At 41.4% G+C, this 17437-nt stretch overlaps 1 protein-coding gene across 2 annotated transcripts; it reads left to right on the top strand.

Annotated features, from left to right (window-relative positions):
* The first annotated feature begins 4274 nt into the window (after positions 1-4274).
* Positions 4275-16838, top strand: NFIL3 (nuclear factor, interleukin 3 regulated). Of its 2 annotated transcripts, none has more exons than XM_014869181.2 (2): positions 4275-4487; positions 14897-16838. In XM_014869181.2, exon 2 carries the CDS (start codon positions 15090-15092, stop codon positions 16461-16463), a length of 1374 nt encoding a protein of 457 aa, XP_014724667.1. In that variant the 5' UTR covers positions 4275-4487; positions 14897-15089; the 3' UTR covers positions 16464-16838. The 2 variants fall into 2 exon arrangements, with proteins under 2 accessions (XP_014724667.1, XP_088012954.1); XM_088156828.1 differs by lacking the exon at positions 4275-4487 and adding an exon at positions 6234-6297.
* The last annotated feature ends 599 nt before the right edge of the window (positions 16839-17437 follow it).

Raw genomic sequence — 17437 nt, forward strand, 5'->3', positions numbered from 1 at the left:
GATCTTCCTACCTGTGTGTCATCTCCACCTTCCTTTCAAATTAATGTGGGTGTGAGGTATGCCTTGCCATCTCAGTCACTCAGAGCACCTGCTGGCTTTCCTTCTCCAGTGTTTTGACGTGGTGCACTTCAGATTTCCTACTGATCATGTCTGATACTCAGTCATAGGAAGAGGGAAGGTAGGAGTCCTCCCTTTTTTAAAAATTTTTCTTCTCAGTAATATTCCTAGCATTTCCCACTTTCTACAGGCATACTATACACTTCATAAAACAGCACATTTTTACATTTTTGAGGGCTTTCCAGTGATTTTTTTTTCCAGTCCAGTATTGACTGGTGTTACATGTTTCTACTTTCCACCACATTGGCAGCACTATCTTGAGAGTTTCAGTAAGGGCAGTGTTATACACATTAGCAGCATATGTGCTCATTAATGAAAATAACATTTTGAAAATATTTCTTTTTGTGTTTAAAGTATTCAGGTGAAATCAGATACTTCCATCAGTCCTGGAGATATTGCTGTTCCCAATATTGTCTCTCAATCTAAGTGAGTAACATGCCAGTGGCTCTATGGGCAGAACTGGCATTTGTGACCTAAGAAAGAGGACATTTTTGCTTGCTTTTAGACTTGCCTAAAATATACTTGAACACCATAACCTTCTTAGTTTGTCATATGAATAGCCATGAAGCCTTAAGTAGGCTGTTGCAGTGCAGAAGTATCATGTAAATTTTCTTTATTTAGTCCATGCACTTATTGTGAAATTTTTGGTGTTTCTTCACACTTAACAGTTCCAGTAAACATTGCCTCACTTATGTCTGCCTAAGTTACAATGTGAACATCTATTTCTCTTGGGTTTGTTTTTAGCAAGAGTACATTACAGCACAAATATTTTTCCAGAACAGTTTCCACAAATGTTCCCAGATGCATGGAAATATTTTGATTAATACTTTGAACTGTAGTCAAATGACTTGCCTTTTTCTTTAATGCATTTTATTTCTGTCTTTGATCTTTATAAAATCACAATATAATCTATTTTATGGAACTTTCACTACTGCTCTTCTTGAGCAGGAAGCCCTGGAGGAGTCAGTTAGTTTTAAACATTTTTGAGCACAGATCACATTAAATATATAAAAAGATTGGTGAATATAGTTTTCTGTAATTGCATTGCTATGTAGCAAACCTCCTACAGATGTAAAGAAATCAATGCAAGAGAACCAAGGATAATAGCAGAAGTCACCATCTCTTCAGTTAATTTCAGAGAGTATGTGTGTGTGTGTGCACATATAAATAAATCATTAAACTGCGTTTAGTAGACCATAATCTTAAGAAGCATTTTATTCTTATTTTGCTCCGGATTTATTTCAATTTCTACATTGTACTGTATGTGGTCTATAATAAAAGTGAGGAATAAGAGCCTTTTTTCTTTGGAGGCACTGGAACTTTTACTTTGATCTGATTCTAAATTTCAGGTTGGGTTGATTTTATGGAAAGCCCAAGAGGCATGGACACAACTGAATGCCAAGGTGTTAACCAATGTTAGAGATGACAGGCATTCCTTCTGTTATATTTTTGTTAGTTGCTTCTCAAATGCCTTTTCTAGACTGGCGTGTAGTACTGTGACTCAGCGTAGCCTTAGAAATTCACATTAAGCCAAAACCAGAGGTAGTGTTAAGAGAGTTTAAGTCATGTAGGAATAAATACCAATGAAACTAAAGGATAATATTGTGCTGTCCAAAAGCAAGTATAAATCATACCATGCTAGAGTCAGCTGAGAATTTAGCTGAAGATCTTCATGACCTACTTCATGTCTCCAACAGGAAAATCAGCAGAGGTGGATAATCATAGAATGATTCTCTTTTTCAGTTTTCCCAAAAGCCTTAGACTGCTTTTGTGCAGAATACACAAAGCTATGTCTTTCATCCATGCTATTTTTTTTAGTACCTCAGGAGAGGTGGAAAAATGGTGAATATGTTCCTTCAGCCACATCAGCATTCAGTCCTGTATCCCACCTTATCCCTGAATCTGTCAAGTGCCCACTGTAAGATTTGGAGAGTAAGACCAGATTTTGCTGTAAAAGGTTTTGACTTTCCTGACCTCCTCCGAGTAGAAGTAATATAAAATATAGAAAACGTTTGTTACTAATCTGGGAGAAAGATCAGCTCTGTTTTTATGGCTGATTATAATTAGTGACAAACAGATAAGCAAATAGGCGACCAAACTCCATCTGGAATATTATTTCCAAGACTGTCCACCCACATAGGAAGGATATTATTTGCCTCGGAGACTTCTTTCTAGAATTCTAGAATTTCAAGAACCTGAGTCATGAAGGCGAATTTGAACTACTTTTTTTTTTCCTTTTTTTCTAGATATGAGACTTAAAGTTGTTAAAAATGCATGCCTAGGATTCACCAGAAACCATTTATCTAATGGTAAAAACAACATGTACCATTCAATTTTAAAAACTGCCTGAAGTTTCAGGATTTACTTTGGCTTTTGACAGTCCTGAGAACTCAGTGCACTGGACTGGTACAATATGTGTGGGACATAATGCGTGCTGTGCAAGATTCCTCACATAGGTTCTTCAGTGTGCCTAAGAACTTAAGTAAGCCACCATTATTTATGAGCAAGCAGGTCTTCAAGCTTATTGCTGGATCTTATGTCTGACATTTCCAGTAGCATGCCAACTGTCTCTGCATGTCTGTTATCCACTGGCAAGTGGAAGCATGGGAAAAAAACCCTGACTGTGCAGCCTCCAGGTGGAGGCAGTGGTTGATCTCAGATTCGGGCTGCTTTTGAGTCCCCTTTCTGTCATGGTGGGCTCCACAGTCTGTTACCCTTAACAAGGCTACATACGCTAGATATTAGAAATAGGAAAGGAAGACGGGTAAAACCAATGTGAGTAAAGGTTATTTGACCTTTCACATTAAATAATCCAGGGAGATAGATAGAAATGGATTCAATGCACTTAAATTTTATTGTGGGAGGATATTATGGGTACATATGATAAAAGATTGAGGGCTGAGATAACCAAAAAGTACTCCGAATTTGCTTTCTGTTTGGTTTGCTTTACTCCAGAGGGCTATCTCTGTTGACATATAAATACAGGATGACAGAGTAATATACCAGGATAATGTTGATGAGGACTATACTATTTCGGCAAGTGTTTAACAGAATGAAATCAGGAATCATTTATGTTCTGGAACTAGGATTTAATAAAGAAAATTTTCTGTTGTCTCCATAAATTTTACTTCTGAAAGAAAAAAAAAAAAAAAGAGATGGAGATACAAACCTTCTCTGAGGATAAAAAGGAGGAAGATACACATCTCACACCTAATCAAACGTGCATTCAAACCCATTCTGGGATGACAACTGGATTTCTTGTTGGCCATGCGTCACTTTCTAAAACGGAGGTTAAACAGGGGGCAAACAGCACCAGACTCTCCGCGGCATCTCCGCTCCCTAGGAGCCAAGGCTCGGGGTGCGGGGACGGGGGGCTGCTGGCGGGCATCGCCCGGGAGGGCCAGCGGGACCGAGCTTCTCCAAAGTGCGTCCCCGCTTCTGCGCAGCGCTTCAGCGCTGCCGGCTCAGAGGCGAGGGCGGACATGAAGCAACACCACCGAAATCCTTCAGCCTTGACGGCCACGAACGAGGGCGGACGAACCTTGGCGCCCGCGGAGCCCAGGGCGAGGGGGCGGGCGGGCAGGGCCGCCAGCGGGCTCCTTTCCCCTTGCCACTTCCCTCCTCCTCGTCCTTTTACGATTATCACGACTGCTGCCCGCGAGTGACAGCAGCCGCAGCGCGATCCGCCGGCGGATCCGTGCGCGCGGCCAGGCGGCGGGTACGCGCCTCGGGAGCGCGGCTCCCTCGTCCTTGTTCGATCGCGCGGAGACGGCGGGTGCGAGGGATCGGTTCCCGCGCAGACACACCCCCGTAACGCCGCGCACCCCGGCGGGAACCGAGGCGGCAGCGCGGGGCGGGGAGGCGGCGCTCGGGCCCCGCCGCGCCGGGAGCGGAGGCGCCGCGCCCCAGCGGGCGGAGACTGCGCGGGGCGAGCGCCCCCCAGCGCGCTGCCGCCGCGCCGGTTACGTAAGCGCGGGCACCCCCCGCGCCGCCCCCCCGCCCCCGCCGGCGGTTATGCAATCGCAGCACACAGACCTACTGTACGGCGCCCCGCCCCGCGCCCCGCCCCGCCCCGCCCTCGAGCGCTACCATTGGTGGGTCAGCGGCAGCGCCCGGCGCCGATTGGACGGTGGTGGCCGCCAGTCACGGCGCGGCGCGGCCGGCATGCGGGCTATGAGCCCCGCGCCGCGCAGCCCTGACCTACTAACACACATCCCTCCGCGCCGCCGCCGCGCGCTCCCGCCCGCCGCTCCGCCGCCGCCCGCACGGCGCGGCACCGCACCGCGCCCGCACCGCTCCGCTCCGCCGCCCGCCGAGCCCCAGCACCGGCGCGAGGTGGGGAATGCTCGGCGCTCCGCGCTGCGCTGCAGGTAAGGAAGGACGGCGCGCGTACAAAGTTGGGGCGCCCGCCCGGTGCTGCGCTGTACCTTCGGGCGGGGGTCGGCTGTTGCTTAAGGGAAGCCCAGCCGGCTCCGGCTGCCGCCGGGAGGGGAAAGGTCCGTCGGCGGCCCCGCTCTGCGCGGCGGGCGGCTCGGCGGAGGGGTGGGTGGTGGCGCGGGAGGCAGCCCGGGAGATGCCGGCCGACGGCTCTCCCTGTCGGGGCGTGTTTGCTCCTGGCGTGCCGCGCTGCTCCCCGCGTGTCCGCGCAGCGAGCCCCGGGCAGCGCCGCCGGAGCGGCTCTCCCGCATTGCATAATGTGCCGGTGGGGAGCGGAGCTGCCGCGGCGGACGCCGTGCGGGGCGGAGGGCTGGGTCCCGGGCAGCATTAGCCGTGCCTCGGCCACGAAACCACCGGGAGTTGCTGCCGGAGCCCGGCGGCCGGACCCAGCCCTCTCTCGGGCGGCGTAGGGGCATGTTGCCCGCGGGCAGTCGGGATCGATGGCAGCGGCCCGGGACTGGGGCTGCGCTTGTCTCAGCCAGCCCTTTCCGTCACTTTTTGTCGCTGTTTTTTAGGCGCTGCGGGACCGATCGCATAATAGTTCCTGGAAATGTTGCATTATGTAACCACAAAATTTGCTGGCAGCCGGGCTGGGAAGAGGGAGCTAATTATGCGATTTTATAATCTCCCTACAAAGAAACTAGGACAATCTCGCCCCGAAAAAAAAAAAAAAAAAGACCCCCGAATCCGTAACTGTAACAGGTTTTGTTAAAGTGTGTTTATTAAGGGAAGTAGACAACTGGGTAAGTGGGGAGGCGAGGCGCGCTCGCCGGCTGCGTGCCGGGTGCCTTAAAACGAGATTTGTGTTGGGTCTATATTTAGCCTCTTCGCGTTTTAGCAATTGTGGCTTCATGTGCTATTTCTGGTCTTTTCTCCAGAGCCGTGCGTGTGTAAGACGTTCGAGGCATTTGCTCGGATTTTTAACTCTACGCCTTCGGAGGCGTTTTAGATCAAGGCTGTATTTTTTTTTTAGGGAAGGCGTTTCGCCCAGACACCGTGCCATCTCTCCGGTACGGGCTTTCAGTGGAAAAAAAAAATAAAGAAAAATAATAAATAAATTTAAAAAAAACCCCAAACAACAAACCAAGAAGCAAAACAACAACCCGAAACAAACGGGAACGTCTTAATTTAAGGAAGAAGGGCGTTTACAGGACATCTCAGCCGCGCTGGAGGGGAGAACCGTCCCGGCCGTGCCTTGACGGCCGCGGCGGGCTGGGGGCCAGGTGCCGCCGGCCCCCGTGGGGCAGCGGAGCCGCGGGCTCCGGGGGCGGCCGCCGGTAGTAGGTCAGTGTGACAGCCCCGGCGGAGGGGGGGCTGCGCCGAGCCCGGCGCTTCCTCCTCGCCCACCCTTCTGCTCGCGGGGGTCGCCGCTGCCTCCTTTTCCCCCGGCGGGGCGCGGCGGCGGCGGCGGCGGGCGAGCCAGGGCTGGGGGCGCTGGCGCTCCCCCTCAGCCCTTTGTTCTGGGCTGGGGCGGCGGCGGCGGCGGGGGGGGGGCGGCGGGCTGATAGCGCGGGGCCGAGCGGGCCGGGGCCATGCGCCGCCGGTCACGTAGGGGAGCCGAGCCGGGCAGCCTTTGTGGCGGGGAGCGGTGCGGGGCCGAGCTGCGGGGAGGCGGCGGACGCCGCCTCCCCGCAGCTCGGCCCCGCACCGCGCCCCGCGGAGCGTCCCCACCCCACTGCCCATCACCCCCCCCAGCCCCACCGTCGCCTGCAGGCAGGGATCGCCAGACAAAGGCCCTCGCAGGTAGGCACGAGACGAGCCTTTTCTTTCGTTTCTTACGTAACAACATCATAAGGAGGAGGGAAAAAAAAAAAAAATTAAAAAAAAAATTCATCGTTGCCCAATTCTGTAATTTTTTTTTTTTTTTTTCCTTCCCCCCCCCCCCCCCCCTCCGCCCCAAGTCACTTCGGCGTCGCGGTGGCTGCGTGTTTTGTACTCTGGGGCCAGCTTGTGCTGTGTCCTCGATGGTAGCATAGCTTGAAAGTTGCTGACGATAACTTGCCTTTCAAGATGAGGTGATTTTTTTTTTTTTTCATAATTACTAAAATGGTTCTCCAATAGGCTGGACCAACATCGCTGTGCTTCTGACCAAAAACGTCCTAACTGAGTACCCCAGCCACAGGCTTTATGTTCTTTGTACCTGCCTTAGGAAGTAGCAGCAAAGTATTTAAAAAATGTAATATTCTTGGTAATTGCATAAACTTTTCTGGTACTTGATTGTTGGGGCCGAGCACAGCCTTGACAGTGAGGCCCTTTTGGAGTTACTGTTGTGTTAAAAACAACCCTGTTTTTTTCGTTGTCCTTGTAACTTGAGTGATTGCACTTAGTTTCGTTGTGTTTGCTCCAGTGTGTATGTAACCTACTTTGAGTTATCTTTGCCCTCCTTGGTAATTAATTAAATCCAGAGCCTCGTTTGAAATATTGCTATGTGCATTGCTTTTATGGTCCTTATTCAATCAAAAGGTTGACTTTGATGGGAAACTCGAATGAATAAGGATTTGGTGTTTTGGCCCAAAAACCTGATTTATACCAACAAGTTCAAGGACTACTGAATAAGGATCGTTAATAACATTGGCACTACCACTTATTGTTAGAAAAGTTCTCACATTACAGATGTCTTTGACTGTTAAAATGCTAGTACACGTCAGAATATTCTGCCTCCCCTTTCATTTACTTCATATTTTTAGTTCGTGCTCTTAAGAACTCTTAAATAGCTCTTGAAATATCCAGCTTCCTGAATATGCATCCAAAGCCTCAAGTTTCTGCTGTTTTGGTGGGGGTTGTTTTGCATTTTGTTTTGAGGTTTGGGGAGGGGCTTTTTTTGTTAGTTTGTTTTTGTTTTTTAAGAAACTGATGTGAAGGTGTCAAAAAGCTAAGAATCTTCCCATGGGCAGTATGAACTTATATGACCTCCACGCAGATTATCTCATCTTAAGAGAGAACAGTATTTGCCTTGCTTTGAATGAAATTTATAGAACGTACAGACACAGAGAACATACAGAGTCAAAATAGAAAGATATCAGTACCATGCTGCTTTTTTCCAATCCTTTATCTTGAAATAAAACTCTTAAATGAAATAAACCTTTAACTCATTTTAAATTTACTTATTTTAACAAGTAGTTATGCAAACTATGCTTATGCAATAGTTTTTTTCCAGACGGCAATCTCGCTGCTGTTATAACATCACTGTGATGCAATAATATGAACAATAAAATCCTCTGTTTGAGTCTTATTACACACTGTTAAGCAATGTATCTGACTCATCAGCTTAATTGACTCTTCTAGGTGACCTTGCCATGATCATTACAGCCAGTTATGAGATATAAATGTGCTTAGGCTATGTAATAGAAAAAAAATGCAAATAGATGGCCAATTCCTGCAGTCCATTCTAAAAGCAAATGACAATTGATTTCCATGTTAGTATTTTACAGTGCTAAAGCATTACCTTTCAGTGTTTGAAAATATTTTTTTGGTAGCTACAAGATAATGTAGCTGTCTAATACTGATGATAAGCATGACTGTCAAAAAGAAGATTGTGTAAACAAGGGAATACGTGGTCTTCACTAAAAATGTGGCAGAAGCAATGTTATTAAAGAATTGTATTATATGGCAGATCTGAAATAAATCTAAAGCCACCTTAAATACCCTGTGTTTTTCACTAATTCACTTGTTGAATTGGTCCATATCCAAAATAGCATACCATGAGATTGAATTTTGTGATAGATATTAAATATATATTCTATTAGAAGGAATGCCTTATTTAAGACATGGCTTTTTTCCCTTTCTTGAGTTGCTCCACCTTGGTGTAATTTTCAGTCTGTCCTGCAGTATTTGAATAATTAACCAGTTTTTGCTACAGAGGTGTCTGCACAACAGCTGACAATATAGATGCCAGTGCTGCAAGACTTCTCTTTACAAGTGGAGTGCAACCCAACAAAGAAAATAATGCTCAGCATGGGCAGTGGTCTGGACCATCTCACAGAATTGGAGCTCTAAAGATTGCTGTTTCTCTGCTCTGTTTGCTGTGCGTGGTAGACAACAACATTTTACAGCCTGTGTTTATTTTATATATTTACTTCAATTGTTATATAACAAGACACATGTTTAGAGCACCAGTTGGGATTAATTGACATAATTCTACTGCCTTTAAATAGAGCCATATCAATTTAGGTCAGCTGAAGGTCTGGTCCATGGTTGGCATTTTAAGAACACAGTTCAATAATAGAAGCCATTTGTTGTCAGAATAATTAATATTTGATTTTGTGGGCTTTTTTTTTTAATAGTTTGTAACTAAGGGAAACCTGAGACTGTATTTCCAGAACATGGTTGCTATTAAGTTATAGCTTTTCACAGTCTAGTTCTTCCTGCTGTCAAGTAGCTATAGAAATGAGGAACAAACTGTCATAGTACCATAACTTCAGTAACAGTTATTTCTGTTGAGGCTTTAGTAAAAATACTGGAAAGTGATATGATAATTATTAAATTGCCTATTTACATGTGTATACTATATATATATGATGTATATATGGAATTAAATATTTACCCAAGATATATTTACTTCCTTTTCAGTTTTACATTTTTTCCTGGTGCTATCAGTAATATTCTTAGATCTTGTTTTTCGCCATTTGAACCAGAGCAATAAACAGCTTATTTTGGGAAAAATGAACAGATCTGGCAGAATCATACTATCTTCATAAGGAGATGAAAGAAAATGTGGGGCAATTTTGCACTTATAAAGTTTCACTGACCTTTTCTGAACAACAACTGCCCTTAACATATGTTTTGTGCTCCACAGATAGAAAGTTTATTTCAGTAATTTACCTTTGGTAAGGAGGCCATACTTTAATGAGTTAATTTGTAGTTCTTAGGATAAACAGTAACTTAGGTAATTTTTCTAACAATGAAAGCTTTTTGTAAAAATTACATATGACATCAGCTTTCTGGAGTTGGGTAATATGAATTTGCAATATAATTTTGAGTTCCATGACAATCTTACGTGTTTTTTTTCCTTAAATTTATTGAACAGTGTCATAATAAATGATTTCTGATGTGCCCAATGGAATATATTTTGTGGACATATTCTATTTTTTTATTTCAATAATATGATCAACATTTTAGCAAAAGTGGGTCATCTTGTACAAAGTTATCATCATCAGTGTTCCACTGACCTAATTACACACTGGTCCTGAAACAGTAAGCACTTAAGATGTCCATGAAGTTGTAGGAAAAGGAAACTGCATACAGGATCAATAGTTCTGCACTGCTTCATGCTGTTGTAATATATTAATGATCCTTATGCACATTACTACATAACAGCAGAATCTGGTGGCAATATTTGTATTGTAAATGTTTTTCCCCTTTGTGACTGCGGATAACCTGTCCATCATAGCATAAAATGCAGTCACCTAGGCTGTTTCAAAAAGTTTTAACTTCATTTGTTCTATTTTGTCCAAACCCTCTGGCCCACAAAATCTCTCCCAGGGATATCACTCTTTCAACATGGCCAGCATTAAAGCTTTTCTTCAACAGGAACATGAATTCACAAACTGTTGTAGGTAAAGGGCAAGAAGTATGTTGAAGGATTTCAGTGGAGATTGGAAATATTCTCTGTTGGAGAGGATTTCAGAATTATGATAGATAATGATAGGTGCAGAGTTTCACGGCATAATTTTTGTCTGTGGAAAGTATAGAGGTAAAGTATCTCCAAAAATTTTCAGCAGTGTTTAGGGAGGCTGTGCGTGCATCACCTGAGCTTAAACTCAGCTTCCTGTCCCATGTGTCTGATGAGAATGATATTTTTTCTGTACCTCATAAAAGTACTGAGATAGATAGGAACTGTTTTTAGAATCTTTCAGTTTTCCACAATTTGGAATGCAAACAAGTGAATTTTGAATCTATGAATAGTTTCTATAGCAGCTTACCTGGTATGCAGACAGATTTTTAAAATTGATAAACTGGGGCAGAATGGTGGCAGTAATATAATTAATGATACCTCTGCAAACATGGACAACAGCAACTAAAAATAGGCAGAGACATTAAGATAATCACAATTGTTTTTCTAGAATGTGCCATATAACATTGGTGATGATAGAGACTTTTTTTTTTCCAGAAGAAGAAGCTATACATAACTGCTTTTTCTTCCATTTTTAAGGACTGGTATATGTTCTTTTTTAGACACAGTGATACAAAACTGAACTGTGTTTGAGCATCCAATGCTCAAAATGGGATTTCATTTAGTTTGATAGAATCACTATCGAAATGCTAGAGCTGTAGAATTAAACAGTCATTTTATCCTAGGATATGTTTGAAAAAATATGCTTGGAAGTAACATGAATTATTTTGCTAAGTATAAATGAAAAGATGCAGTTATTCTATGGGGAAGCTTACGTACATGAGGAGGCCTCCATACATTCTCTAAAACAGAAATTACTTATGTAATTAAATTATGCAGAAGTAAGCAAGGTTGTGGCCCTGTCCTCCAAGCCTTGAGACCTTTCAATTATTGCACTGTGAATACATAAATCCCCAGGATCAAATCTTGAATGTGCAATGTTGTCACTTCTGTATTTTTTTGAGTCCTATGGATAAATTAATTTTTTGTGATTTTTGCATACATAATTTTTTGCTTCAATAGCATGAGTCCTACACAGCAGTCTCATTAATACTTGGATCTGGGATTGTATTCTGCTTCTGTTGAAGTCAATGGCAAAATTGCTGTGGGAGCAAGACTGGCTCTGTAATTAAGTTAATAGGGTCGAGTGTTATTACATTGTAGAATTGGCACTCAATGCCATTAACATCAACCAACCAAATGTTGGTTTTATAACACTTTATGAGGGAGTGATAAAGCAATTGAAAAATTAATCATAAGGGAAAATATTGGAATTTGAAATGTAGTCAGAGGAATCATTACAGTTCATTAATTTATGTGTAAATACTCATGTTTTCCAGTGGAATTACAAAATGCAAGTGAAGTGAAGTGGAATGGCTGGTTCCATTGAAGGCATGTTGCCATTATCATCAGATGGAATTTAATTTGTTTACAGACTTAGCATTGGGCTGATCCACATGGAGAAGTATTACTAAACAAGGATTTTGGCTCCTGTTTGTAAAGCCACAATTCCAGTTACCATAATAAAAGTGGTCAAGAAATATAGAAAAAGTTAAAGATCTTCTGTTATTTGGTTAATTCACAAAACTAATGGCATTAGGTCTAACTGCATAAATAGCAAACCCATATGACTATGTCAGTGGGCTACATGTCTGTCTTGACAGCTTTACTGATGGACTCTGCCAGAGAGCAAAGTAGAATATTGCATGAAAAAACATGGTCCTTTTGATACATGCTTTATATTTGCTGTAGATTGCATACTACTTACGTTCTGTCTGTTTGTGCCAGGAACAATGTGTACAGGAGGGAGGCTGGCCAAAACAGGAGTTAGCAGTGCTGCAGTGAGCAGATTGGGCCATTCCAGTGTACAATCTGCAGATGTCCCATGGAATGAGGGACATGAACTCTGCAGCTGGTTGGGCTAAGTGCAACTCTCTGCCAGTGTCAGGCTTGCAGGTGGATATTTGGACATACAATTGAGGTTTTTATCCATCAGTATGGTCATGTTGATGAACTATGTAATTAGTCGACATTCATTTAGGAAAAAACCCACAATCAAAAACTGTTTTTGCTAATTATTATTACCATTATTAGTATTTCTCCTAGACCACAGTGTAGGACAAACTGAAGTGGATAGCTTTGAGCTGGGGACCATACAGATAGACACAGTCCAAATTCTTTTCCTGACACAGTCTTGTTCAAGACTTTGCTTTTATATCATGTGAAAATAAAAGTTGGGAATATTATAGGGGGGGAAAAAAGTATTTAATCTGCAGGTATGGTTTTGTTCTTCTAAAATATCCAATGATTCTATAAGTACTTCCTTGCTGTTGCTCCCACTTCAAGTAAGTGTAGATGTTTTAGGCTATATGGCATATATATATATATATATATATAGTAATAATAATGATGAGATAGGCATATTAGTGTGTGTTTTCTGGGAGAACAAATATTTGGGTTTGAGTGTGGCTCTCCAGTATAGTTAAATTCAGTAAGAACTGAACGGGTAAGGATGTGAAATTTCACAAAAGTTATTTTGAGCACTTTTTGCTTAGGTGAGAGTTGGCTGAGATATATGCTAAGAGACAAATGATGATTTCATAGGTATTCAGTAGATGATACAATTTCCTGCTGTGTGCCATGGAAGGTGTCTGCTACTGGTACAGGTGAATACAGTGATTGTAGTTGATCGAGACAATTACGGATCAGTAATTGTGTATTCCCAGTTCTACAATATAATGTAATGAAATCCCAGTATTCTATTAGTGTAAAATGATGCCACAGACACTGAATATTCTACAAATGTGACAAAAGGTCAAGTGGCCTTGTCTTTGTTTTTTGTTGTTCTAAAGGTTTTAAAGTTTTTAATTTAAGTGTTGAGTTGCACTAGGTTTAAAGCAGTATATAAGTCGTTGATTTCCTCTATCAGTGAAATGGACAAAATGTCTATACACCTACTTCAGAAAATCAAACTACTGAAAATTTGGAGAAACAGATGTTGCTTTGCTGTAGGGTTCATTTTTGGTTTTAAACCTGATCCAGCTCCTTCAGTCTTGACAGAAAACTCCCTTTTGACTCCACTTAGAATTTTGGATCAGGGTCTAACTATGTAACTTTGTGTATTAGAGGTATGTTTCTTCTTTTCAAACATGGCAATTTGTGGTGCTGCTTTTGCACTAAAATATTAGATGGTGTCTTTGGTGTGGGTGGTGTGTAACTCTATTTTTCATTAGGGCTATATTATCAAAGACAAATAGTTACATGTCAGTAATTAACCATGGGTTTTAGGAAATTCTACTTAGTTGTTCTATTAAGTGTGTTAATTTTTTCATGACAGAAGAATTGGCATGGTTTGATGGAACAGAACCCAGCTTGAAACCTCAGTCTTTATGACCCTGCTTAATTGTTACTACATCACTCATTCCACTTTGCCTTCTGGAAAAGACAAGAGAAACTGGCAGAATACAATTCATTAATTCTTTTATAACTTTCTCGACTGATAATGTTAAAATTAGTTTCATTAGTCATTGTAAAAACATTCCCAGTAAATAGCGACATTAATCTGAAGTGGCAGATTATTTAATTTTTTTTTGTCATACAGGCAAGAATGATTGCTGACTTGATAGTCACTTCTATAGAAGCACTTGGCATACTATGTTCTTTTTAGCAGGAACATGACTGACTGTGGAAAATGTATATGCTGAGAAGCTGTGTCTAAGATCAAAACCAAGTGATCTTATGAGAATAAATATTTTTGCATTAAAAGAGACTAAATGAAACAAAGGCCAATTTCAACTCTTAAGTTCAAATTTAATGATTAATATGTTTGAAGCTAAAGGTTAAGCTAGTTTTTCTTTGTTAATAGTAAGACTTCGTGTCTAAACTTTTACTTCAATGCAAATACTGTTTCCTGGAGGTGCATATGCCTCAATGGTATTAAACTTTACTTTGACATAATGCGACTCTTTGTCGAATGCAAATTTTTAATTAAATGTTATATCTCTAATGTATTTTTCCATACTCATTTTAAGATTTCCTCTGTAAGATACCAGAAAATGACATAATTTTTGTCAATATTTTTTAGTCATTAGGTACTTGCCCAAACTGTGTGTGTGAACTTGCTATTTGTATTAATATGATGGATACAACCACTTCTATATAGATATATATGTATATATATTTTTACAGGATTCAAAAGCAGCAATTAAATGCTTAATAGATATAATAGATAATGGTGGTATTTTAAGACAATAGAAAGCACTCCAGCTTCTCTAAATCAGCTTATGTTATTTTTAATCCATGAACCCAAATATATTGCATTTCTAAGTCATATGTCACAGCTGTTTTCAGAAGAGATGCTTTAATGTGGAACAGGATACTTTGCAGTGCTGCTCATCAACATGATTTGTGTCCTGCAGCTTAAAGTGTTGGAAGGTTTTAGTTTGGCCAGTGATATCATAGAAGCTTCTGTGGCAGCATTACTGTAGGGTCAAAACCCAAATATTTTAAAATTGGTTCTTCCTTGGATCATACAATATTTGTTTCGGAATTAAATCTGCTACCTCTAAGTGTTATGAAATTTAGAATATCAGTAGTTTCACTGTTGAGCTATCTTCATATTACAACAGGTTTAATGAACCAAAGTCTTGTCTAAACTATTTGTCAGTAGCTACTTTTGTGTGTTTTGAACAGCAATTCCTAAATAGTAATAAAATTCTCTATCTATTTCAGGTTTTTGAGAAGATTCCCATTGAATCTGCTAAGAAAATTTGTTCTAGACAGATACTTCTGTCTGAGATTATGAAAGAAAAGGAAGAATGTGCGTGGATTTAAAATTGCTGTATTTATCGAGTTGTGGAGTCAGAAGTACTGGGGAGATAGCTTGCTCTGTTGCTTATTGTAGATCTTCTACGAATTGTTTCTGATGCAGCTGAGAAAAATGCAGACCCTTAAAAAGGAGCACGGACCTGTTGACACAAGTAGCAACGTGGACAAAATCATGGTACTTAAGTCAACCTTAGCAGAAGTATCTGAAGAATTGTCTACAAATGAAGATATACTACTTACTGAAGCAAGTAGTGGAAAGAGCAAATCTTCAGCTTGCCGGAGAAAGCGAGAATTCATTCCAGATGAAAAGAAAGATGCAATGTATTGGGAGAAAAGGAGGAAAAATAACGAAGCTGCCAAAAGATCTCGTGAAAAGCGACGACTGAATGACCTTGTCTTAGAGAACAAACTAATTGCACTGGGAGAAGAGAATGCCACTTTGAAGGCAGAGCTGCTTTCATTGAAGTTAAAGTTTGGTTTAATTAGTTCTGCGGCCTATGCCCAAGAGATACAGAAACTCAGTAGCTCAACAACTGTGTATTTTCAAGATTATCAGAGTTCAAAATCTAATATTAACTCATTCGTAGATGAACATGAACCATCTATAGTTAGTAGCAGTTGTATTTCTGTCATTAAGCATTCTCCTCAAAGCTCAATGTCTGATGTATCTGAAACATCAACTGTAGAGCACACCCAACCAAGTCGTATACAAAGCAACTGTAGAAGTCCTGAAAATAAGTTCCAGATTATAAAGCAGGAGCCCATGGAATTAGAGAGAGAGCCAAGAGATGACAGAGGTTCATATAAAGCATCCATATATCCAAACTACATGGGAGCTACCTTTAATGTGTACTCACATTCTCCTCCTCTCTTGCAAGTTAATAGGTCCTCCAGTAATTCCCCGAGAACGTCAGAAACTGATGATGGTGTAGTTGGAAAGTCATCTGATGGAGAAGATGAACAGCAGGTTCCTAAGGGTCCAATTCATTCCCCAGTTGAACATAAAAATGTTCATGCAACAGTTAAAGTTCCAGAGGTGAATTCTTCAGCTTTGCCTCATAAGCTTCGAATCAAAGCCAAAGCCATGCAAGTTAAAGTGGAAGCAATGGATAATGACTATGATGCAACACAGAAATTGTCGTCACCTATTGACATGTCCTCAAAAAGACATTTTGAGCTTGAAAAACATGGTGCGCAAACCTTGGTGCATTCTTCTCACACTCCTTTCTCGGTTCAAGTGACTAATATCCAAGACTGGTCACTTAAACCAGAGCTCTGGCATCAGAAGGAACTCAACGTTAAAATTCAGAGTGGTTGCAAAACTGGAGTTGTTGAAATAAAAGACAATATCTACAACGTCTCTGAGTCAGAGAACCTCTATTTGAAGCAGGGCATAGCAAACTTATCTGCAGAGGTTGCTTCACTTAAAAGACTTATAACAACACAAATCTCTGCATCAGACTCTGGTTAACTTACTACTGAAAAAATGCTTATTGTTTCAAAGGATGTCATTTGCAGTAGATCAATATGTTTTGTATGATGCTGAATTTTCACTGGACTTGTGATGTCATTTCACTGTAATGTTCACATAATGTCTGATTGGTGTCTTTTTGTGCACAAAATATTATGAAGACTAGGTTGTGCTATGATCACTATGCCTTGAGTATAGTCAAGTAGCCTGTACAAAGGCTGTATATAGTGGACTTTAATTTCTTTTTGTTCTACTACAAAGTGTGCAAGTTACCAGTTATAATAAAATATTGGTGACAAACATAGAACATCTACTCCAGTTCAGTTGATTTTATGAACTTGTAAATAAGTTAATTAAAAACTGGGTTTTTTCTTACACTGTGCTCAACTTCACTTATGTTTTTGGTTTTTACAGCCTAACAACCAAATTACAATTTACAACATGTGTGATCCTTCTGGCCACCTTTTTCCTTAACATGTTTTTTAGAAGAGACATAAAGTGAATATTTATAAATGAAACAGTACCAATTTATAGCCTTAGCCTTCTTTAACTTATTTCTTAGTAGAAATTAACCAAAACCCCTGCAAATTCTAACCCAGTAACTAATATCAACAACCTTTTTTTCCTCCTTCAATCTCAAACGAGACAGTAATGAGTTTCCTGAATGTTTTAGTGTGACAAACAATTTTTCAATATTATAACTCGGTGTTTTAGGTGAAATTAGTTAAGTCAGATTTTTTGCATCTGCAAAGTTTTCAGAGCCTTGCAGTGACAGAATTGGACAGCACCATCTCTGCAAAGGGTTGGCTTGTGTCTGCAAGGGGTGCAGTCTTGGAGAGTCCACCCCTCTTACATACCAGCCTTCTGTCCGTGGCAGACCATGGGCCACCTGTACATGAAGTATAAGGCTACTGGATTTGTAAACTCTGAGCTCAGCTAGGTAAACACTTATACAAAGGCTAGGCAATAGCAGT

Source organism: Sturnus vulgaris, chromosome Z, assembly GCF_052056855.1.
Source record: "Sturnus vulgaris isolate bStuVul1 chromosome Z, bStuVul1.hap1, whole genome shotgun sequence".
Classification (NCBI taxonomy): Eukaryota; Metazoa; Chordata; class Aves; order Passeriformes; family Sturnidae; genus Sturnus; species Sturnus vulgaris.

Bases quoted from the DNA above. Each gene is read 5' to 3' on its own strand.
- NFIL3 (XM_014869181.2), top strand. From the start codon at position 15,090: ATGCAGCTGAGAAAAATGCAGACCCTTAAAAAGGAGCACGGACCTGTT.